We start from the raw sequence: 24,325 nt of genomic DNA on the forward strand, positions 1-24,325 counted from the left end.
ACCCTCTGTTTCCGCAAGCTTCCTGGGCTAGTAGGAGAAGGGCTTGGAGACTTCCCAGAACGGGGAGTAGAAAGCTGACTTCCAGGTGTTCCATTAACTAGAGAAACATAAAAACAGACAAGAAAACATGGGTTTGGACCTGGCACCACTATAATTAAACACCAAAAAAACATATTGCTCACATTAGCCAACACTTTAGTTTGCCCTTTGCAGTCTGAAGTCATAATAAGAATTAAGTAAAGATGCTCTGAAGCAATTAATCACTATAATGTGGGTTCCTCTGTATTCAATTGGTATACATTTTACATAATAAGTGATTGGCCAATTTGTATTCAATCTGTAGCCACAATGAAATTAAAAGCATTGTCTTCAACTCTGGACTGCTTACCCATGCAAAAATATATATGAATAATTATATTTGCTCTTTAAAAAACCCTTTAACAATTGGTCTCTTCCCCTCCTTTTGAGAGATGAGATGTTTTATTGTTATTTTTTATAAATATCAAATTATTGCATTATATTAAATGGACATTTATTACTACTGATTCTAACTTGGAACTGTTGGAAATATTTCTGTGTGATACATTTGACCTAGGCATTAACTTATCTGGGACTTTTTCATTTATAAGATCACTCACTCATCCTTTCATAGTTGCCTTCATAAAAATGAGAGACTTCTAAACTGTTGCTATATTCTCTACAATTCCTTCCTACTTACATAACATTTGCCTTAACATTTAATACAAAAACTTCACAGCTGTGAAAGCTGTAAAATAGAAAACGTAGGCAAATAATGCTAACATTGCTCTGAAAAGACAGGACACACAGACACACACACACATGCTATATTATAAAATGTCTTTTCAAACATGCTATTGCTAGGTCACAATTATATTATATATCATCCATAAAAAAGCAGTAACCAGCAGACATCCAAATTCTCTAGCGCTGATATTTCCACCCGTGATACTAATAAGGCATTGAACTTACCTTCTATGAGTTCTAACATGGAAACAGACTTATTTTTAATCTGATAAAGCCAAGCAGGAAAATATTTGCCTTTTGTACTACACTCTGGCACTGGCAGAAACAGGAAGTGTTAGGATTAGTCAAGGGTTGCCAAAGCAGCTAACAGAGAGAGCTGAATAAAATGCCGGATTCATAAGCCAAAGCTTTTTCTGCGTAAGGCTGACGTCTTCCGAGCAGCAGTAGGAGGTGTAGGTGCTGTCTTAGGGGCTATATCAAAGGTATCAATACACAAGGATGCTGAGCAACTGCAACCCTCACTCTCTCCTGCCAAGCCCCCATAGCCTTATATGCTGCTGCACACTGAATCATAATGAAGTGCCTTTGGGAACAATATACCAAATTACTCATCTGAAAATCACAATAATAATAATAATAATAATAATTTTTATCAAAGCTTAGCTGACTGGTAGCCTCCGAATTGCTACTCCCAGTAGAAATTTTAAAATATTGCCAGATGGGAAGGATATTTTTCTTTTCCATCTGCCAACAAAGCACACTGATAAATATTCTGCCTGGTTACCTAGATGATGTGTTCCTTATTCAGCTCAGACACAAAAAAAGCACTTTGTGGAATGATAATTAACTGTTACAATACTGTTATGTTAAATTTGTCTTTGGAAGCTTCTTTTTTGCACATTGGATTAGAATAGGAAAGTTATAGCAGTAGCACAAAGGTAGGAAACCCGTAGTCCTAGAGATTTATTTATTTATTTATTTGATTTGTATACCGCCCTTCTCCCTAAGGACTCAGGGCGGTGAACAGTGACATAAATAACAGAATGCACAAATACAGATATTGAAAACAAATTAAACCCTAATTTTGCCCAAATGCAGAAGATAGTTACCTTAAAACAATAATTACAACAGAACCCATCAGACCAGACCGGATTGCTCAAACAGATATGTTTTTAGGTCGCGTTGGAAGGAGCGAAGGTCGGGAGCCATCCGGAGATCAACCGGTAAACGGTTCAATAGGTCAGGCGCGCCCACAGATAATGCCCTCCCTCTGGGAGCCACCAGACGGCATTCTCCAAATGGCGGAACCCTTAGGAGGCCCTCTCTGTGGGAGCGCACTGGACAGAGGGACGTTGACGCTGGCAGCAGGTGATTCCTAAGGTACTCCGGACCCATGCCATGTAGGGCTTTGAAAACCATTACCAGCACCTTGAATCTTACCCGGAGGACAACTGGGAGCCAATGCAGCTCACGGAGTAGAGGTGTAACAAGATGGAAAGGTCATAGCAGAGAGTTCTGACAAAACGTGATCCACTGGAGAAGGAAATGGCAAACCACTCCAGTATCTTTGCCATGAAAATCCTATGGACAGTATCAAAAGGCAAAATGATATGACGCTGGAAGATGAGCCCCTCAGGTCGGAAGGTGTCCAATATGCTACTGGGGAAGAGCAGAGGGCTAGTACTAGTAGCGCCAGAAAGAATGAAGCGACTGGGCCAAAGCCGAAAGGACGCTCAGCTGTGGATATGTCTGGTGGTGAAAGGAAAGTCCGATGCTGTAAAGATTTTTTCTCCATAGGAACCTGGAATGTAAGATCCATGAATCAAGGCAAGCTGGACGTGGTCAAACAAGAGATGACAAGACTAAACGTCGACATCTTAGGTATCAGCGAACTAAAATGGACAGGAATGGGTGAATTTAATTCAGATGACCATCAGGTATACTACTGCGGGCAAGAATCCCTCAGAAGAAATGGAGTAGCCTTCATAGTCAATAAAAGAGTAGGAAAAGCAATACTGGGATACAATCCTCAAAATGACAGAATGATCTCAGTTTGAATCCAAGGCAAACCATTCAATATCACAGTAGTCCAAGTCTATGCCCCAACCACCGGTGCTGAAGAGGATGAAATTGACCGGTTCTATGAAGCCCTACAGCACCTTATAGAACTAAGACCAAAAAATTATGTCTTTATCATCATGGGGGATTGGAATGCTAAAGTAGGAAGCCAAAAGATAACTGGAATAACAGGCAAGTTTGGCCTTGGAGTACAAAATGAAGCAGGGCACAGGCTGATAGAATTTTGTCAAGAGAATACGATGGTCATAGCAAACACTCTTTTCCAACAACCCAAGAGACGGCTTTAGACATGGACATCACCAGACGGTCAACACAGAAATCAGATTGACTATATGCTCTGCAGCCAAAGATGGAGAAGCTCTATACAGTCAGTAAAAACAAGACCAGGAGCTGACTGTGGCTCAGACCATGAGCTTCTTGTTGCAAAGTTTAGGCTTAAATTAAAGAAAGTAGGGAAAAGCACTAGGCCAGTCAGGTATGAATTAAATCATATCCCTATTCAATATACAGTAGAGGTGACAAATAGATTTAAGGAATTAGATCTGATAGACAGAGTGCCTGAAGAACTATGGACAGAGGTTCGCAACATTGTACAACAGGTAGCAACCAAAACCATCCCAAACAAAAAGAAATGCAAGAAAGCAAACTGGCTGTCTGAGGAAGCTTTGCAAATAGCTGAGGAAAGGAGGGAAGCGAAAGGCAAGGGAGAAAAAGAAAGATATGCCCAATTAGATGCAGAATTCCAAAGAAAAGCTAGAAGAGATAAGAATGCCTTCTTAAATGAACAATGCAAAGAAATAGAAGAAAACAATAGAATAGGGAGGACCAGAGATCTTTTCAAGAAAATTGGAGAGATGAAAGGAACGTTTCATGCAAAAATGGGCATGATAAAGGACCAAAATCGCAGGGACCTAACAGAGGCAGAAGAGATTAAGAAGAGGTGACAAAATTACACAGAAGAACTATACAAGAATGAGCTTAACATCCCTGATATTCACAATGAGGTGGTCACTGACCTCGAGCCAGACATCTTAGAATGTGAAGTGAAGTGGGCCTTAGTAAAGCTGAGCAACAACAAAGCTAGTGGAGGTGACAGTATTCCGGCTGAGCTATTCAAAATCTTAAAAGACGATGCAGTAAAAGTGCTACACTCAATTTGCCAGCAAATTTGGAAAACTCAACAGTGGCCAGAGGATTGGAAAAGATCAGTTTACATTCCAATTCCAAAGAAAGGCAGTACCAAAGAATGTTCAAACTATCGCACCATTGCACTCATTTCTCATGCTAGTAAAGTTATGCTTAAAATTCTACAAGCTAGACTCCAGCAGTATGTGGATCGAGAACTACCAGAAGTACAGGCAGGATTTCGAAGAGGCAGAGGAACTAGAGATCAAATTGCTAACATACGCTGGATCATGGAGAAAGCTAGAGAGTTCCAGAAAAAGATCTACTTTTGCTTCATTGACTATGCTAAAGCCTTTGATTGTGTGGATCATAACAAACTGTGGCAAGTCCTTAAAGAGATGGGCATACCAGACCATCTTATTTGTCTCTTGAGAAACCTATATGCGGGCCAAGAAGCAACAGTGAGAACTGGACACAGAACCACTGATTGGTTCAAAATTGGGAAAGGAGTCCGGCAAGGCTGTATACTGTCGCCTTGCCTATTTAACTTATATGCAGAGCGCATCATGAGAAAGGCAGGGCTAGATGAATCAAAAGTTGGAATTAAGATTGCCGGAAGAAACATCAACAACCTAAGATATGCAGATGATACCACTCTAATGGCAGAAAGTGAAGAGGAACTAAAGAGCCTCTTGTTGCGAGTGAAGAAGGAGAGTGCAAAACTTGGGTTGAAACTAAACATTAAGAAAACCAAGATCATGGCATCCGGCCCTCTCAATTCCTGGCAAATAGATGGGTTAGAAATGGAGGTAGTGACAGATTTTATTTTCCTGGGCTCCAAGATCACTGCAGATGGGGACTGTAGCCAAGAAATTAAAAGACGCTTGCTCCTTGGGAGGAAAGCCATGGCAAATCTAGACAGCACACTAAAAAGCAGAGACATCACCCTGTCAACAAAAGTACGTATAGTCAAGGCTATGGTCTTCCCAGTTGCAATGTATGGCAGTGAAAGCTGGACCATAAGAAAGGCTGAGCGCCAAAGAATTGAAGCCTTTGAACTATGGTGCTGGAGAAGACTCCTGCGAGTTCCTTGGACTGCAAGGTGATCAAACCGGTCAGTTCTAGAGGAGATCAACCCTGACTGCTCTTTAGAAGGCCAGATCCTGAAGCTAAGACTCAAATACTTTGGCCACCTAATGAGAAGGAAGGACTCACTGGAGAAGAGCCTAATGCTGGGAAAGATTGAGGGCAATAGAAGAAGGGGATGACAGAGAATGAGGTGGCTGGATGGAGTCACTGAAGCAGTAGGCGTGAGCTTAAATGGACTCCAGAAGTTGGTAGAGGACAGGAAGGCCTGGAGGAACATTGTCCATAGGGTCGCGATGGGTTGGACACGACTTCGCAACTAACAACAACAATAATGACCTAATGGAAATGAACACCCTCCTTTCCAAAATGATATAACTCCATAGGATACAGAAGATGCCATGTTGCTAATATTGGTATTAAATGTCACCCTCACCCAAGACACTGACGAAGTTACAGTACAGAAATTACTGATGAGGTACAAAAAAATCAAGGGAAGCGAAATACTGGATTTTGGCTTGTTGTGTTTTTCTATATTCTACAAAAGCAACTTTTCCTGCACTGGAAGATCAGGGTTCAATTGACTATGCAGACAATGTAGCAGAAGTTGAAGTTTTGTCTTTTGTTTGATTTTTGAAAACCTGTTGGACAATTTTTCTCTTACATAAAGCATTGGTATAACAATAATGATAAAAATAGTTGGAGAAAGAATTAGAGAAAAGGGTGATTTATTACTCTACAGAACCTATATTGGTTTACTGGCATAATAGTCTTGTCTGGATCTTGAAATTTTAGCATTAAAGAGTTGGAAGGGAATAATGGATCATACACATTTAGAACTAGAGCTGGAATCTCCATCTCCACCCCTTCCATAGTCCATGTAAAAGTTAAAGTATTCATAATCTATGCCTCTCCAACTTCTGTGTGAATGCATTCAGTAAATGAAAGTTGATCATCTCTCTGGAAGATTTCACTATCAAACTTCTCTTGAATTGAAATAAGGAAAAAGTTAAAACATTTCCAGGCATAATATAATTACAGTATAACTAATCAATTTAAACAGGATAAAATTTAAAGCTTTCCTGATAAAACTTGTGATACTTTAGCTAGGCACATTTCTATCAGGTCTTATGAAGTGCAATCTTTCTCATATTAGAAATTTAACACCAGACCATTTGGACAACATGCTCTCAGAAACCAGTTCTTTCTTGTCAACACCAGTTGCAAGGTCTGTCAGTCACATGCTATATTCTTCTTTCTCTTTTCGATTATTTTAATATAATTAGTTGAAAATACCATGTGAGCTCTTAGGTTCTTAAGTATCCTTCCTAAGGTGAAATAGTTCTAGGTATTTCTGATACTCGATCCAGTTCTACAGGTATAATTCATTTTAGTATATTGCCACAGCAAGTCTAATATTAATATAAAAAAAACCCAAGAAAGCAGGAGGCAGTTTAAGATTAATGTCATTTACTAATAGCATAGTTCTCAGGATTCAGTGGCAGAGATCTAGTTCAAAGAAGTGGTCACAACTAAGACTGAGGATCCTGGTAAAGGGTTTGGAATATACAATAGAAATTCTTAGCAAGCTCAAATAAGAATTTGGGGCCATGCACTTTGCTTTTTGATTTTATTGCTATTTCAGTAATAAAAATGAGAACACAGGGAGAAACGCATGTGCTTCTTAGGTAAGCTTCCATTATGAAATCCTTCCAGACAAATAAGATTTCCTTTGCTGTGCTGTGTTAATAAAAAAAGAATAAAATAAAATCACATGAGATGTCTTGGGCACTGTATCATGGATCAAATCCTTTTAACCACTGAAGTCTTCATGACAGTTTATGATAAGAAAGTTTTTCACATTCACACCATCATCACTCTATATAGAAAATTAGATGCAAAATACAGATAGTCCTTGACTTACAACACTTCATTTAATGACGGTTGCCAGGATTGGGTATGTCTAGTCTAATGAAGAGAAGGACAAGGGGGGACATTATAGCAGTGTTCCAATATCTCAGGGGCTGCCACAAGGAAGAGGGAGTCAAACTATTCTCCAAAGCACCTGAAGGCAGGACAAGAAGCAATGGATGGAAACTAACCAAATAGAGAAGTAACCTAGAACTAAGGAGAAACTTCCTGACAGTTAGAACAATTAACCAGTGGAACAACCTGCCTCCAGAGGTGGTGAATGCTCCAACACTGGAAGTTTTTAAGAAGAGACTGGACAGCCATTTGTCTGAAATGGTATAGGATTTCCTGCTTGAGCAGGGGGTTGGACTAGATGACCTCTAAGGTCCCATCCAACTCAATTATTATTTTTATTGTTATTTACTATTTGAAGTTACAATGGCACTGAAAAAAGTAACTTATGACCATTTTTCACACTTATGATCATTGCAGCATCCCCATGGTCATCTGATTTACATTTGGGTGCTTGACAACCGGTTCATATTTATGATGGTTGCAGTATCGCAGGATCATGTGATCGCTGTTTGTGACCTTATGGCAAGTAGAGTCCATGGGAAAGCCAGATTCACTTAACAGAGTTGTTACTAATTTGACAACTGCAGTGATTGTGCAGAAAAAGTGGCAAGAAAAGTCATAAAATGGGGCAAAACTCACTTAACTCACTTAAATGTTTCACTTAGTAGCATAAATTTTGGGCTCAATTGTGGTGGTAAATCGAGGACCACCTGTATGTCCTTATGGTAAACAGGCCCTATGTATAAACTATAATGAGCAAACCTGATCACTCTCAGTATTAAACCTGAAATCCTCCTGTACCATCTCTGAGACCTCCTAACTAATTCAGAAATATAGAGTACACAATATAGCAGGAAATTCCTTTTCTTTCCAAAAACATCTACTTTAAACCACTCAAAGGGATAAAGGATCAGAGGAGCATCCCATAGCACTTCTCCCTAAAAACTGATATACAACCACAAAACTTTCCTCTATTAAAACTTTTAGACCATTAAAATAAGGAAAAAGTATACCTATTCTATCTCCTACCACCAGTTTACCTTCAAAGAATTTAATTACACAAAGAGTTTGATGAATAAGGATTTTAAATATTTGGGACAAAGCACAGTTTGTTTCCTAAATTTTATTCCAGTTACAATATTCGTACAGTACATAGACTTCAATTCATTGGTGAGATAAAATACTTTTGATTATTTGACAATCCAATCCGCAGTAGGCAAGAAATACTTCTTATTCTCCATTTTGAAAATGAAATATATTTGAGCCAACTACTAAGTACATATATTTAACCACATTTAAATAATTATGATAGCCAAGAAGTTACCTGCTACTTAGTCAAGAATGTATGCAGGATGTTACCTGAGCTGGTGGATGCTGGAGATTTGCTACGTCGGGATGGACCTGGACTTTTAGTGGTGCTCCGACGTGGTGTTGAAGCTATTTTGGTATAGGAAGTAGATTTCACTACACGACATTCTGAAAGTTAGACAAATAGCATTCCATTAGTACTCTGAACAGCATTCTTATTACTGCCTCAATATGATTTATAGAAAAAAAGATCTTGAAAGTATTCCTTGCTGTCCTTTATAAAAGAATGGAAATCGAAGGCCATGACTTTCCCCGGCTTCTTTTGTGCAATCCAGATGACATTGCTGGCATAATTACCAAAATTCAAACTTTCCTTAAAGGATCCTAGGAGGATCAACTTGAAAATGAAAGCATTTGAAACAACTCTGCTGCAGATAAATGCACACAGGCACATAATGTGTCTCCTAGTCCTCCACTTCATCATTCGGCTTTGCAGCCATGTGTGAAGTACAGCCAAGTATATCTGAAAGGATGTCTCTGAAATTTATTTCCATATCAAGGAGGACATATAAGTAATGAAAGCCCCTGGCATGTCTGTCACACAATATTTTAAGAAAAATACAATGTGTTTATTTTTCCTACATAATTTGATGAATGGCCGCTCACAATAAAACTCACAATGTGTATCTCCGGCAGGACTAGACTGTTTTAGATTTTCATAACAGATGATGAAAATCAAGGAGGAAATAAAATTGCCCTCCCACTTGGGAACGACTCTGTGTCTACAAATGTGCAGAAAGCCACACATCTGCAAAATGGATCTTTGGCAAACTTGAAGAAATCAAGTTCACATGAAAGCCGATAGAATGTAGTGATAAAATATTTGTCCAATAGAGGACTGAATGAAAAAAATGTATTTGGGGAAATGGATCCAAGTGAGTCACTTGAAAAAGTTATAAAATATAATGTTTACTTTTCGGCAGGTATGCAGAGATCCTTCTTGTCTGGTCCTTACAAGATCTCTGGTTCAGGTGGTTCAGATTCCACTTTGAACCCTTGACATCTACACCAGGTAAGGGCTGTGACAGTTTGTTTGTTTGTTTGTTTAGTATATGATGAGAATGTGGCAGAAGAGAAGTAAACTTATATACATGTTCCATGTAATTATATTTAAAGCTTCTATGGGGCTATGATGTCCAATTCGGCTATCCAGGCAATCACCTCGGCCGTTGCTTCATGCAGATACTCTAAGAAACCAGAGAATGCACATCATTGGCAATCATGCACGATATGTTTAATAGAGGGTTGTGACAGTGATTCATCCTTAATACGTTGCCTTAGATCGCTGGGCCAGATGGTTAGGTAAGCTCTGCTGGTAATACCTAATTGGGAGTATTGTTTTGATTTGGAGCATCAAGATTTAAATAGTTAAGTATCAAGTTAATTTTTTATGCCATCCAGAGACATAGTTGTGGATGGTCATATAAATCATTTAAATAAATAAAAAGAGTAAATAGACAAATAATTAGATAATTAAAGTGACCTTAATTGTTAACTGTGGAGGGTATTATCATCTTTCCTTTACTAGTGTCAAATCAGTTTCTGGTCCAAATGCAACTGATTACCATCCATTCCTTCAACAGGGCAAAATTCATTCAGATGGTCTGCCCTTATGGACTCAACTAGTTTCAAGCGGGTGCTTGGATATTTCCTCAGTAATCTAGTTGGTGATGGGCCTGGTTTATCATTCACAAGAAGTGGCACTTAGGGCCATTGATGAAATTGCTTTTCAGCAGTTTCTCTTTGCCAGCTGATCATAAATATCTATTTTATTTTGGGCTTTCTCTTCTGGAAGGCATTTGGGGTATGGCACCACCAATTTTTTTTTGTCATTTTAGGTATTTTATTTTTGAATTGTTACAGGTTTTGTCTTTTGCTTTTTATGGCAAGCCATTATGAAAGAATGTAGACCTGACCTTGGGAATGGGCAAAGAATGAGCAAACAATTTAGGAGGATTTTGAGAAGAAAATATTTAGTCTGAGAAAGAGGAAGGTATAACAAAGAAACTCAAAATAATCCTTTCTTTATTTTGTTTGTTATAAGATGAAACAGAGAGAAACTCTAACATGTTATCAAGATTTTGTTGTTCTTAGAATCTCTGCTATGTCTATTTCAGAACCTTCTATATCTCAAAGGGTTGACTTCAGTCTCAAAAAACCCCTCTTTCACTGGAGAGGCATCAGGCCTAGGGTTTCCAGAGAACTGAACAGGCACAAGAGAACATGAACAATTCAAAAGGAGGACACACTAACTATTTAACTTTCTTGATATTGGTGACAAAAAACACAATGAAAAACAGTGAAACAAAGTATTTATGCCTATCTGTATATTAAATTACTTTCTCCAGCATCAGACAGACTCATTTTTCAAATGCAGAAATGTATTAGAGATTAGGAGGCAAATGCCTTCAGTTTGTAGCTTGTTAAGGTAACAACAACAATAATAATAACTTGGAAGGGATCCTGGAGGTCATCTAGTCCAACCCCCTGCTCAGGCAGGAAAGCCTATACCATTTCAGACAAATGGCTGCCCAGTCTCTTCTTAAAAACTTCCAGTGTTGGAGCATTGTTAATTTAAGGCAATAGCACATGCAGGTTTGAGGGTACTAATTAAAGTCACAGAACACAGCTTGCTAACTTGTGGCTAGCATTTATTAGGAAAGGGCTGTGCTGCAAAGGAAAGCTGCTGAGGAATAGATTTCTTATAGATATAGCTAGTCCTTGAGTTACAACTGGTCATTTTATGTATTCCCCTCCCATGCATTGTAAATAGTTGCACTATTCCCCCATTCCCCCCTCCCCCCATGGCCACATGTTGGGCAGGTCAGCTTTAAGACCCTTTGGGTCATAAATGGGGTGCTCTGCATTTATATGATCATTATTCCTGATGTTCTTCATTGGTTTCTGGCATTTTTGCTAGTTTCTGTCAAAAAACATTCATTCAAATGAATGGGTCCCCTTAATAATCGTAGCATGTGCTTTACAATCACCACAAAAAAGCCAAAATACTACTTCCAGTCACAGGGGTGTTTCTAATTACAACCATAATGACTTACAACCAGATTTCGGTCAAATTATGGTCATAGGTCAAAGACTATCTGTACTCAAAAAGCCAGATGATATTTGATGTCAGGATTATGCCTGCTAGACAGGAGACTTGAGAACAAACAAAGGACAAAACAAAACAAAATGTCTGCCTTTTGCCAGACATTGGTAACCCCAATCGGACCTCGAACATGATGACTTATCTTTGAAGTGCCCTGCTATTATTACAACATCAACAACAGTTGGATACACAACTGACAAACATGTGCAACTACAGGGTAAGAAAGAAACTCAAAATAACCCCACCTTGATTTTTTGATTGGTATAATTGGAAGTGGAGAGGAACTCTGACAATTCTTCCAGATTCTGTTATTCTATATCTCAACAATAAAAAGCATTGCTGGAATTCCTGATACGCTTGTTTCCTGTCCTGGCCTAGAAACAGCTGAGTCTGTTTAGATCAATGTTTCTCAACCTTGACAACTTAAAGATGTGTGGACTTCAACTCCCAGAAATCCTCTAGCCAGCATGAAGTTGAAGGGAGTTAAAGTGCACACATCTTAAAGTTGTCAAAACTGAGAAATGAGAATTGTGTATTTCCTTTTGCAGAATCCACAAAGGCAGAATGAAATAAAAAATACCTAATAATATTACAGTATCAGTTAAGCCTCCAAAAGCAGTTTAAAAGACTAAGTTAAAAGGAATGCTTTCCAAGTCTTTCCTAAAAGCAGAGACTGGGGGCCAATCTTAACTTGGAGAGAATACATCTAGAAATCAAGATTTATGTAGAAGAAGCTCAACCAGCTAACAAGAAGGCATGGTGTTTAGAGGAAGTACCTAAAGGAAAAACTTTAAGAAAACACCAATAATTTTATATTAAACAAAAAATATATTGGGTCACAAAATTATACAAAAGCTGAAATATATTGTTTGAAGAACTTCAGAATCCAGGTTGCCTTTTGTAATTTTCTAAGCATCACAAAAGTCAACCTGGTTTCTGAAGTTCTTGAACGATATATTTCAGCTTTTGTATAATTTTTTGTGACCCAATATGTCTTTCTTTAACATAAAATTGCCTAGGCTAGATATGTATAATATGTTTTATAGGCTATAAGGAATGTTCTTAATTAGTTTTTAATTATACATTCAGTGACATATAGCAGAATGAAGCAACTTGATGTGTGCAGCATGAGAAGGAAAGAACAACTAAAACTTGGATCTGAATAAAGACCTGAAGAGGGCCAACTCTTGGGATATTTAAAATGGCCAGAATGTCCTCTATGGCTTCCTTCTGCACAGGCTTTTTTTTTAAGGCCCGTTCCTGAAAATTTCTTCTCATCACATTTTGTGCCAACACAATTTTTCGCCACTGGGCAAAAATTCAAATGATCTACATAATCTTTGAAATATATACATTGATATCACAATATACAAAAGAGTATATTAAAATTCAGCACATTAAATTTAAAACACATAAATATACTATTTCCCATGAAAAGTATAGGATACCTGCCAATAGTCATCCTTTCACTGTTTTGCTAATCTAATATAAACAAACTTTATAGTCACAAGCCCAATGTGGACTATTTTTTGGATACTAAACCTAAACTTAGTTGTTGTTTTCTATTTCTTTTATATTGCCTAAGGAAGAATACCAAGGCACTCTAAAATTGGAGAGTTTGCATAGTATTCTGCTTTTTAGCAGGTCCCGGTAAATAACATTGCCCTAATTTCACTTTATTCAAGCTAAAACGTTAAATGTTCCTTTTCTTATTTTTCTTGGCAGCAAATTCAGATATGAGATCATTAATGACATTCTCCTTCCAGGAGTCCACTCTACAGTGTGAATAGATAATGATAGTCTTGATTGCAGCACTGGGAAAAGTAATTTATTTTTAATCAATTACAATTTGGAGAAATTTCTTTGTCCTTCACAATTTGAAATGGAAACATATAAAGATGAAATGCTATTACAATATTTACAAAAGTTTTAATTAATTTCCAATACTATATTTTAATATTATGGATAGTTTAGAAGCATTTTTCCATTTGCTTATTATATAAGAGAAATGTAAAGTATTTTAGTTTTAAGGGAAGAGAAGTTTGGGCATTTTAAAAAATCATCAGTATCCATCTTAACGAATCCAAATTCTGGGTGGTCTGGTCCAGTTTGACAAAAAAAAAAGCCACATGGGAATAAAAGAGTGTTTCTTCAGCTCAATGGTAAGTCCTTTGTATACTTTTATATGTTTCCACCTTGAAAGTATAGCATCGGTACAAATTTTTCAACTTTAATGTAACAGGAAATTTAGCTGGTAGAAATTTAATTCATCTCCCAGATCCTCTAATAAGATTGGAAACTAACTTAATAAGCTACATATTAGTTAACTATTCAGGTAAAACAAGAACACCAAGGCTCAATAAATGAAGTGGGTGGTTGGAGGAACCCAAAATACTGAAATAATTTTTGATACTTTTATTCTAATTTGTTAGCCAAAAAAATAATAATCTGATCGTTTCAAATAATGAATCATACTTGCATGGAGGCTTCTGCCCCCACAGACTCTGGCAATTGCCCCCATACCCATGCCCTTTCAAATAGGTTCTCTGAGGTAATTTCAACCATATGGGGCAGTCTAGGACAAAGGAGATGTTATACAAGAGAGTATTTTCAAATCAGAGGAATAAGCCATCAAATGGAATGCTCAACTATATTGTCCCATTCTGTGAAGGATTCTAAATACACTGAATATTATTTTAGAAGTGCTACAGAGAATTTAATTTCGCCAATACTGTTGTCACAGAAGAATATTTAAAGTGGAAGAGAAAGTTTTATACATTCTGCTTTCCTATTTTAACATAATTAATGTATGTTTAAGAGTTCTGACTCGGGTGGGAAATAGTTTTTCTTCCTACCACAAACCTCAAGCTCATGTTATTAGTTCCATCACCCTTGTTCACAGGGTCTGGCTGGGTTTATTCGCCATCTTGATGCCATGGGCCGATAATATCCATGCGGCTGTCTCAGATACTCCATTAATATATGGGAGTGTCGTCCAAATGGCAATTGTGGATCCATTATCAATTGGTCGCAATTCAAGCCACCGGCATGATGGTGGCGAAATCTAAGGAATGGACAGGTATCTCTACCAGGTATGTATACGGAACGGATATTCGGTAGATTTTATTTGATGCTGCTGCCGTATGTATGTATGTATGTATGTATGTATGTATGTATGTATGTATATGTACAGACACACACACCCTGCTATATATACCCCAATGAACCGTAGTGTGAACTTCAGCTTAAATTAATTTGATAGCCTGCAGAAAAGGCTTCAGTGAGTTCTTTGTCACTAAGAACATTTATCAACTTATCAAGTCACGGAATTTGCTTCCTTGGAAAATGTATCTGGTTCCTTCTCTCTTGCCAGTGGAAAAGAATCAGAGCTGCTCCTTTCACCAGCCCCTTAGAATTGTTTTTATCTTCGCATATTTTACTTATAACTGTTTCTTTTCTTTTACTGTTATTAGTCGCCTTACTGGAAAGCCAGAAAATGAAGATCAAGATCTCATAAGATCAGGTTTAATTTGACTTGGTTGGACCAGCATGGAGACTTTCCATCATCACCTTGCACAAATAGCCTTTCCTAGTCAGAAGGTGCCAGTTTCGTGTCCCAGTGCTAAAGCACCTGAAAAATAGCAGGAAGGGGTTAATTTCATTGAGAGGTGCTTTTGATGGTAGCACATCAAAAAGTCTGGCATTGCCAGTTGAACAGATACTAGCGGTGGAAAATGGTTTTATCTTAAATCTTGGGTTCTATTGCCAGTCAAAATAAATAGTACATAGGTTGGCTTGGACATCATGGCAAGTCATATTTAACAATGCTTTGCAAACTACAGTGATTGCCCAAGATAGTTAAACCTATCAAATTTTGGCTTAATTTGTAAAACAGTAATACATTGACTTATTATACAGTAATTCTCATTCAGTAACTAGCTCATTTAACAGCCATTCACAATTGTGATGATTATGAAAAAATAACTTTGGGACTTGCATTTATGACCTTTGCAGGTGTGCAAAACAAAGGAAAGCTGAAATAAGATCATAAGCAAACATGTAATAGAACCTGATAATGCAGTCCTTTCAGCAGTCCCAAAAAGGTTCTTCACTCATTTGCACTCTGATTCAGGTGACTCTGAGGATATAGATAAATCCCCAAGTGGCCTCAATGACTTTCACAATGCTAATGATCAAATGAATACAAAGAATATAAATTCTTCCTTCCCTACCAGTTAGTTAGAATTGAGGAAGCTTCTAGGATGATAAGTAAAATGTTTTCAAAGGGGAAAAAAAACCAAGAATGTCTAGTTGCCTTTTAAGGAAAAAAGCACCTTTGGGACTATCTGTAAGTCAATTTCACATACTGCTCTGCCATTACCAATGAATAATGAACAGGTGATTACTTGGTATTACTGATTTTGTAGATATCTAAGCAACTTATCACTTTAATGGCCTGTTAAAATCTTGCCTTGCTTTGTTCTTACAAACTTCCACTTTTCTCTTGATTTTTCTCTTGATTATTTTATGTTTAAACCCTCTTTGGTTTAACAAAAAACTCAATTCTTTCTTAAAGTGGACTTTTTTTTTACTAATTTGGTTTTGACTGTAACTTTAATATGTCCTTATCTCCACATTTAATTAATCTTGTTTATCCTGTCAGTTGCTACCTGGCTCTTGTCTGGCTTTTATTTCTGTAAAGCTTGTTCACATCTTTCTTACCAGAGGGAGATAAAGGACTATTTTAGATGTGCATGCAGTCATATTTATGAAAACAACTACAAATAATAAATATTTCTTGCACAGCAGTTTAGGATTTATATAAGATATGCTACTGCAAAATATGCAGCATTCTAAACTGTTCTTATACTGCTGACTTTATAAGAAATGTACATTTGAGTGAAATCACTGAAAAATATTACCTATTAAAAGATGAAATATTTGGTACAGGCAACAGATAGAGAACACACAGATTAAAATAGGGTTCACCAGTAACATAAAAATAATGAGAACAGCAACATTAGAGAGGAACACTTTACAATTCCTTAGAATGTGCACAGAGACAATACTGAAATTTCATCTGAACTGTTCTCTTCACAATTAGTATTATAACCATTTTTAATAATAATAATAATAATAATAATATATTATGATGAAGAAGAAGAAGAAAAAGAAAAAGAAAAAGAAGAAGAAGAAGAAGAAGAAGAAGAAGAAGAAGAAGAAGAAGAAGAAGAAGAAGAAGAAGAAGAAGAAGAAGAAGAAGAAGAAGAAGAAGAAGAAGAAGAAGTTGGAAGGGACCTTGGAGGTAATCTAGTCCAACCCCCTGCTCAGGCAGGAAACCCTATACCATTTCAGGCAAATGGCTGTCCAGTCTCTTCTTAAAAACTTCCACTGTTGGAGCATTCACCACTTCTGGAGGCAGGTTGTTCCACTGGTTAATTGTTCTAACTGTCAGGAAGTTTCTCCTTAGTTCTAGGTTGCTTCTCTCCTTGACTAGTTTCCATCCATTGTTTCTTGTCCTGCTTTCAGGTGCTTTGGAGAATAGCTTGACTCCCTCTTCTTTGTGGCAGTCCCTGAGATATTGCAACACTGCTATCATGTCACCCCTCACCCTTCTCTTTGTTAAACTACACACACCCAATTCCAGCAAACGTTCCCTATATGTTTTAGCCTCCAGTCCCCTAATCATCTTTGTTGCTCTTCTCTGTACCCTTTCTAGAGTCTCGACATCTTGTTTACATCGTGGTGACCAAAACTGGATGCAGTATTCCAGGTGTGGCCTTACCAAAGCATTGTAAAGTGGTATTAGTACTTCATGTGATCTTGATTCTGTCCCTCTGTTAATGATTCCAGACTTAACTATATTTAATTCCCCCCCCCCCAATTTAATTGTGTCAAATTCTCAGAGACTGCCTGGATAAGTCCCTATAGTTTTCTTGGCAAGAATTCCAAAACTAATTTGCCATTGCTTCCTTCCTAGGAATGAGAAAAAGTGATTGGTCCAAAAGGTCACCCAGCTGGCTTTGTATCCAAAGTGGACTAGAACTTGCCACCTCACAGTTTGTAGCCTGATGCCTTAACCACTATACCAAGCGAGCTCTCTATAGTTAAATTAGATGACTTTCAATCAACAGGACTTGATTTGTCTCACTGATTACAATGGATCCAACCAAGGTTCATAGGTTAAAAAAACTGTTTACACAAATGTTGAAGAGTCCCAGTCATTCATGTAGAAATGTCTGGAAGCTGAATCATGACAACTGGACTTATTTTATTGTTGGTTTGAGATGTTTCATCCAAGCAACTTCTTCAGTCTCAACAAGTTAGTTAGGAGAATTTAAGTAGATGGAGAGGTGTTGGAATCTACCACTCTTAGCATTCTTAGGGGTATTTCTGCACCAACTTCAGGGTTTCTTCCCTAAATGTGTGACAATAAGTCGAAGAAAATTCTCAGTCATATAGGTACAATTGGGAGTTGAATCATGCAACTTTGAGCTTTATATTTATGTTTATATAAATCTTCTACTCACTGAAGCATTATAAGCTAGTAAATTATAATCATTGGTTTTGAAAGCATATTCAAGCTAATATCAACATTTGTTATAGTGAATATTTTTTCTGTGTAGAAGATGTCAGAGGTACCTGGAATTCATCCCAAATTTCAATTAATGAGTTCTACATTCTGACCTAGAAAAAGTTTGAGTTACAAAATCAGTTGGAACTGCTTATCTCCATGACTTAAGTTATGACTAATTCTTTTTAAATAAAGGTTTTGAGTCTTTTAAAATATGGAGATTTCTGATATAAAAGTTGGAGTTCAGAGCAGGTTGAAACTAGAATCCAACATTAAGGTTCTAGAATCACTTATATTTTCCAGCTTTAAAAGTATAAAGTGCATGTACAGTAACGAAAGAGAAACTACATTAATTCGTTACACATCTATAAATGACTCAACACCCCCCCCCCAAATCAGCCAAACTAAATCAACCAGTCAATCACAATCAGTCAGGATACGTGAAAAGATGTAAATTATGTTTTCTGGTCACTTGACAACCATATATAGTAACCTGGATCCTATGAATTTTCAAAGATACTTTAGGTTTTAAAAGAGCATTTTTTAAAAGATTGGTAATGTTGTACTTAAATACTTAATGTTTGGGAGCCTCCCAGAATTGTCTGAAAGATGGGTGGCTATGTTAATATTTTAAATAAATAAGAATAAATTATTTCAGCCTTAAAACTTTAAAATGAGGACCCAGATTGTTGGGGGCAATTAAGCTAACTTTGTAATAATGCCGCTTGGGGTGTGTGTGAAAGCCCTAATAAGCAGGCATATACATAGAATGAAGGCTACTGCTAAGCTTGTAAGCCGCCCTGAGTCTTCGGAGAAGGGCGGGATATAAATGGAATTAAAATAAATAAATAAATAAAATGACATAATCCTCTCAAAACGCTGGTTCATTTATTCATTTTTCTTTATTTTTGTCATACATTTAATTTAGATATCTATTTCTCAAATTATTAGATTTGTATAAAAATTGAAGTAAATTTTAATATTGGAGCATATATAAAATTATGTGCTATAAAGAGAACATTTAAATCTGAAAGGAAATCATAGAAAGTTTTGTAGTAAACTAAAAATTAATGAATTAATAAAATTGGCAATTAATAAAATTGCAAACTTTTAGCTGGGATTACAGTATATCAAAACTCCTACCCAAATTTAGGATTCATTCTCAGAGAAATTACCTGATTTAAATAAGTATCTGAATCGGTATTACTAATGAAGGATTATGCTTTAATTGTACTTTACTATAGTGTACCAAATACAATTATTTCCAGGGAGTAATAAAAAGGGTGTATAAACTCAATTGACTCTAGTCAATAGATGCACCAGATTTATAAAATGGATCAATTCCAAATCAAGTATTCATCTGCTTATTTTTTAATTGCTTCACAGCTTGTTTCATATGCAGGATTTTTTTTGTTTAAATTACTGCTTTGCAATGTTTTTCATTTGATTAAATATAGGTCCCAAACTGAAGAAAGAGGAAATAAATATCTGTCCTTCTTGAGGGGCAGCAGCTTGCAGAACTGTGACAATTTTAGTTGAATACAATCTGGACCCAAGAAGGTTCAAATTCTTTTTCATAATATACAATTATGGAATGAGCAGATTAATACACATAAATCTAGTCCATAACTTGAATCAAAATTTTCAAAGGGTTAAATCAGAAATCTGATAAGGTATATTAAAGAGCTGAAAAAAATAATAATTGTTTCAGATGAAACCAGAATAATTCAGCTTGATAATACCATTTTATATGTGAGACTCTTTCATCGAAAAGGATGTATGAAACAGACTCAGTCTCTAAATTTGAGCACATACATTTTTAGTGTTTTTAATTATTGGTGTGATTTTTTAAATATCCAGATGTTGCTGAGGCATTTTAGAATTAAAGCAGTAGCAGCTTGTGTGTGTGTGTGTGTGTGTGTGTGTGTGTGTGTGTGAATGTGTGTGTATATACACCTCGTTTTTAGAGACATATATTTGAGTTCAGGGAAATTATTGGAATGTATTTTAAGTTTATCCCATTTAGAAAAATATTTTTTCTGTGATTTTAGCTTTTATCAGTGTTTCCTTTTGTATTTTTTAAACACACACACACCTTTTTAATAGCTTTTCTTCATGATTAACTTTTCAAAATTTATGTCAGCCAAGTTTATTTTTATTTCCTTCAGCCTATGGAAATATTGGTCTCTGCAAGTACAAGTTTCTTTTTCTCTTCTTAGAGTTTTAACTCTATACAATGTATTTTTTAGTTTTATAAAATATAAAAAGGCTTTATTTACACTTAATAAATTGGGCAATTTAAAACCTGTTGTTGCTTATTCAAAAGCTCATATTCTTCCATAAGAGGTAGAATGGTTTGGTGGTGGGTTAGCTAAATATAAAGGGGTGGAAATTTGAAATCTGCTACAGTTAAGTAGTTTGTATTGACAAATGTTTACAATTTGTGATGGGACATGAAATTACTGACCCACTAATTTTTCTTTATATCAGTCATTGAAAGGAAAGGGAAAGGGAAAGGGAAAGGGAAAGAAACAAAAGCAATCCCTACTATGTAAAAATAATTTATATTTAAATTTTAAATTTAATAATTTAAAAAGTGAAAAGCAAGGATAATTTGTTTTTAATTTTAATGAAGGAAAGCTTTTGCTGAATAATTTCCAGAAGACATAATTCTTTTAAATCATTTCTTTATCTGGATTCTTATACTTGGTGAAAAAGAAATTCCAGCCAAAAACTTTCCAAAATTTGTGAGAGGCTTTACTGTGTTCTGTAGCTCCATCTAATCAATGAGTAAAAAGATAGAAGATTGCTATGTCAGATGCTATTTCATATATTCGTTTTAATTACTTCACACCATAACTATGTCAAAATTTGCTGCAATGCAGGAGAAAATTGAGGAAAGAAACAAAGCAATAAAACAGACTGTGCTAATACATCTGTTTCCAGATGAGAGTCATTCAATTCAGCACATAATAAAAGTAGAGAAAGGCCTCCCCTGCAAACGATTTGAAAAAATCCCAGGGATAAAGGCTAGTTGAAATAAACACCAGTCCTACAAAAAAATCTGTATTATGAATGCAAATAACTTGACGTATCTTCATTATACTGAGAGTGTTTAAATCCAAAATGCATACAGTAAATGAACTGCACAAGCAGTGATGTATGGAAGAGAGGAACCTGCCAAATGAACAGAATTCAAGCCTCCTACTTCAACACCCAGCCTCTCTCTGTTGGATGAAAATCTGCAGCCAAAGAGTAAATTAATCTTCTAATTCCATAAGGTTGCAATCTTACAAGGATACTATCATCTTACAATCAATCAGAACAGCCACAGCAGTGAAGAAAATAGAGCAGGTGGTTAAGCTTTTGATTTCCTTTTGTTGTGAAGATCCATGTCTTCATTTTAATGAAAAGATTTCCCTTTGCTATCATCTTTGCAGTAAGGCAAAAATAATTTCATACTTAATACAGGATGTTGGAGAGCAACTAGAAATATATCCGAGTTTCATCACATCACACAAAATTGTCACTTATTTCTAGCTTTGCAGATTTTTCTAAAAATTCAAAAGTCATGTATATCAGAAATTTGTTTCACTTTAAATATTCAGCAGTAATCCTTTAAATTTCACAAAGTCCAAAAGCCAGGCTGTCTGCCTGCCTGCCTTCCTTTTTCTAAAATATTTTATAGCAAGGGGCTGGCTGTCATTGCCATAATAAAGGATATTTCTTTTTTACCATATTCTAAAATTAGATAGATAGATAGATAGATAGATAGATAGATAGATAGATAGATAGATAGATATAGATATAGATATAGATATAGATATAGATATAGATATAGATATAGATATAGATATAGATATAGATATAGATATAGACATAGATATAGATATAGATATAGATATATGGATCCTTGGTTTTTCGGGTTTTTCCCGGCGTAGAACTAAAGGTGTAGGCGCAACGTTTCGACGGAATCCCATCCGTCATCATCAGGCTTTAGCTTCCTTCTTCTGGGAGAAGCATGTGGCTGTTTGTTCCTCTCTTTTAAACTGCCAGAGGGGGTGTGTTCTGTGGAGGTGTGCTCTGATTGGGTAGGGGACCAAGTGTGTTCTGATTGGGTGGGAGTGTGTTTTGAATGGTGGGTGTGTTCTGATTGGGTGGGGGGGTGTTCTGAGTGGATGGGCTGGTCTCAGCTGTCAGCTCCAGACCTGAGCTGGTGAGTTGTGCTGCTTTTGTTCGGCTTCGTGTTTGTGGTGGTGCCATGTTTTTATAGTGGGTGTCAGTTTGCTTATTGTGTGGTTTGGAGGGGTTTAAAGTGGCTGATGTTGCAGCTGTAGTTAGGTTTCTGTTTTGTGGTTGTGTGTCTTTATCTTTGTGGGTTCGGATTTGCTTTTTGAATGGTTGTGTGGTGGTGATGTCATGTGATGTTATCATGAGTTTGGGTCTGGTATCATTCTTGGTGGTTGGGCCTCGTCTGTCAATCAAGGCGGGTTTCCAAATGGCTAGTAGACGAGAAGTATCATCTCGTTTATTCATGCTGTGGGGGCGTTTTTCTATCTCAATGGCTTCTCTGATTATTCTGTTGTTAAAATGTTCAATTTTGGCGATGGTTTTGGTTTTTTTAAAATCAATTTCATGTCCCGTGGCTTCAAACTGTTGGACCAGGGATGAAGTTTGTTCTCCCTTTCTGAGTGAGTTTTTGTGCTCTTCAATGCGTGCACTTATTCTTCTGTTGGTCTGTCCGATGTATGTGGTGGGGCAGGTGGTGCATGGGATTTCGTATACTCCTTGGTTTTCTAACCCAATTATGTCCTTGGGGTTTCTTAGGACGGTGGATATTTTTCTGTCTGTGTAGAATGCTGTTTTGATGTTGTGTTTTTGGAGGACCTTGCTGATTCTGTCTGTGGTCCCTTTTAAGTATGGGAGGAGGGCTTTGCCATTTTCTTGTTCTCTGTCTTGGGTTTTTGTGGGTGTCTCTCTTCGGATTAAGTTGGTAATCGTGTTTCTTTGGAATCCATTAGCTGTTAGTACATTAGTGAGAGTGTGTAGTTCGGTTTTTAGGTGTTGTTCGTCAGCTAGGTGTTTTGTTCTGGAGATGAGTGTCTTGGCTACGGAGTTGATCTGTGCTGGGTGGTGGTGTGAGAGTGCGTTCAGATAGCGGTTTGTGTGTGTTTTTTTATGGTAGATAGTGTGTCCTAGGGAGCCGTTGGAATTCTTGTAGACTAAGACATCAAGGAAGGGAAGTTGATTGTTAGCTTCTGTTTCCATGGTGAATTGTATTTTGGGGTGTAGGCTATTGAGGTGTATGAGGAAGTCATCCAGTTTTTCTTTGCCCTGTGGCCAGATTACGAAGGTGTCATCTACGTATCTGAGCCAGAGTTTGGGTTTGTGGTTGGATTTTTCTAGAGCGAGGGTTTCAAAGTGTTCCATGTAGAGGTTTGCGATGACAGGTGAGAGGGGTGATCCCATGGGTGCTCCTTCCATTTGTTTGTATCTTTGTCCATTGTAGATGAAGTATGTGTTAGATAGACAGTGGTTGGTCAGATCTAGGATGTGTTTTGGGGGGTTGTATTTATTTAGGATAGCTGTCAAGGCTTCTTTGATTGGCACTTGGGTGAAGAGGGCTACAACATCGAAGCTCACAAGTAGGTCACAGGGCTGTAAGTTTAGTTTACTTATGATCTCTATGAATTGGAATGAGTTTTGTACGTGTGAGGTGATGGAATTTGCATAAGGCTGTAGTTGTTTGGCAAGAAATTTGGCTAGATTTTGTAGAGGTGAGCCTATGGAGCTGACTATGGGTCTGAGTGGGGTTCCTTCTTTGTGTATCTTGGGCAGACCATAGAGCTTAGGACATCTTAGGACATATATAGATATATATATATACACATACATACACATACACACACACACATATATACATACATACATACATACAGTATATATGATTACTGTAGCCATCTGCACATATTCAATGTATTCCTTTAAAAAAATGGAAATGGTTTTGACACTTCCTACTACAGGTAGTCTTCACTTAATGAACATAACTGGAGCAAAGCAATTCCATTGCTAAGGGACACAGATGTTAACCGAGACATCATGCAAGCATGACTTGTGATTTCCCTACTGGCTTCTCCATGAACTCTGCCTATTGGAAGCTGGCTGTAAAGTGCACAAATGGCAATCCTGATACTGAGAGAATGCTATGATGGTGGTAAGTGTGACAATCAGGCATA

The 24,325-nt window shown here is 37.0% G+C and overlaps 1 protein-coding gene across 4 annotated transcripts in view; it reads right to left on the reverse strand.

Annotated features, from left to right (window-relative positions):
• The window catches only part of DCLK1 (doublecortin like kinase 1), a gene marked incomplete at both ends in the record, with an annotated part of 182,047 nt that overhangs the window by 70,550 nt on the left and 87,172 nt on the right, over positions 1–24,325 (reverse strand). For 2 of the 4 annotated variants that reach the window (XM_083361890.1, XM_083361891.1), the window contains 2 exons: positions 3–97; positions 8,401–8,517. In XM_083361890.1, the coding sequence (XP_083218016.1) occupies positions 3–97; positions 8,401–8,517 (212 nt within the window). Of the gene's footprint in view, positions 1–2; positions 98–990; positions 1,010–8,400; positions 8,518–24,325 lie in introns of those variants that run through there. The other 2 variants (XM_083361892.1, XM_083361893.1) reach the window with 1 other exon arrangement.

This window comes from Vipera ursinii (genome assembly GCF_947247035.1).
Source record: "Vipera ursinii genome assembly, chromosome: 4".
NCBI lineage: Eukaryota > Metazoa > Chordata > Lepidosauria > Squamata > Viperidae > Vipera > Vipera ursinii.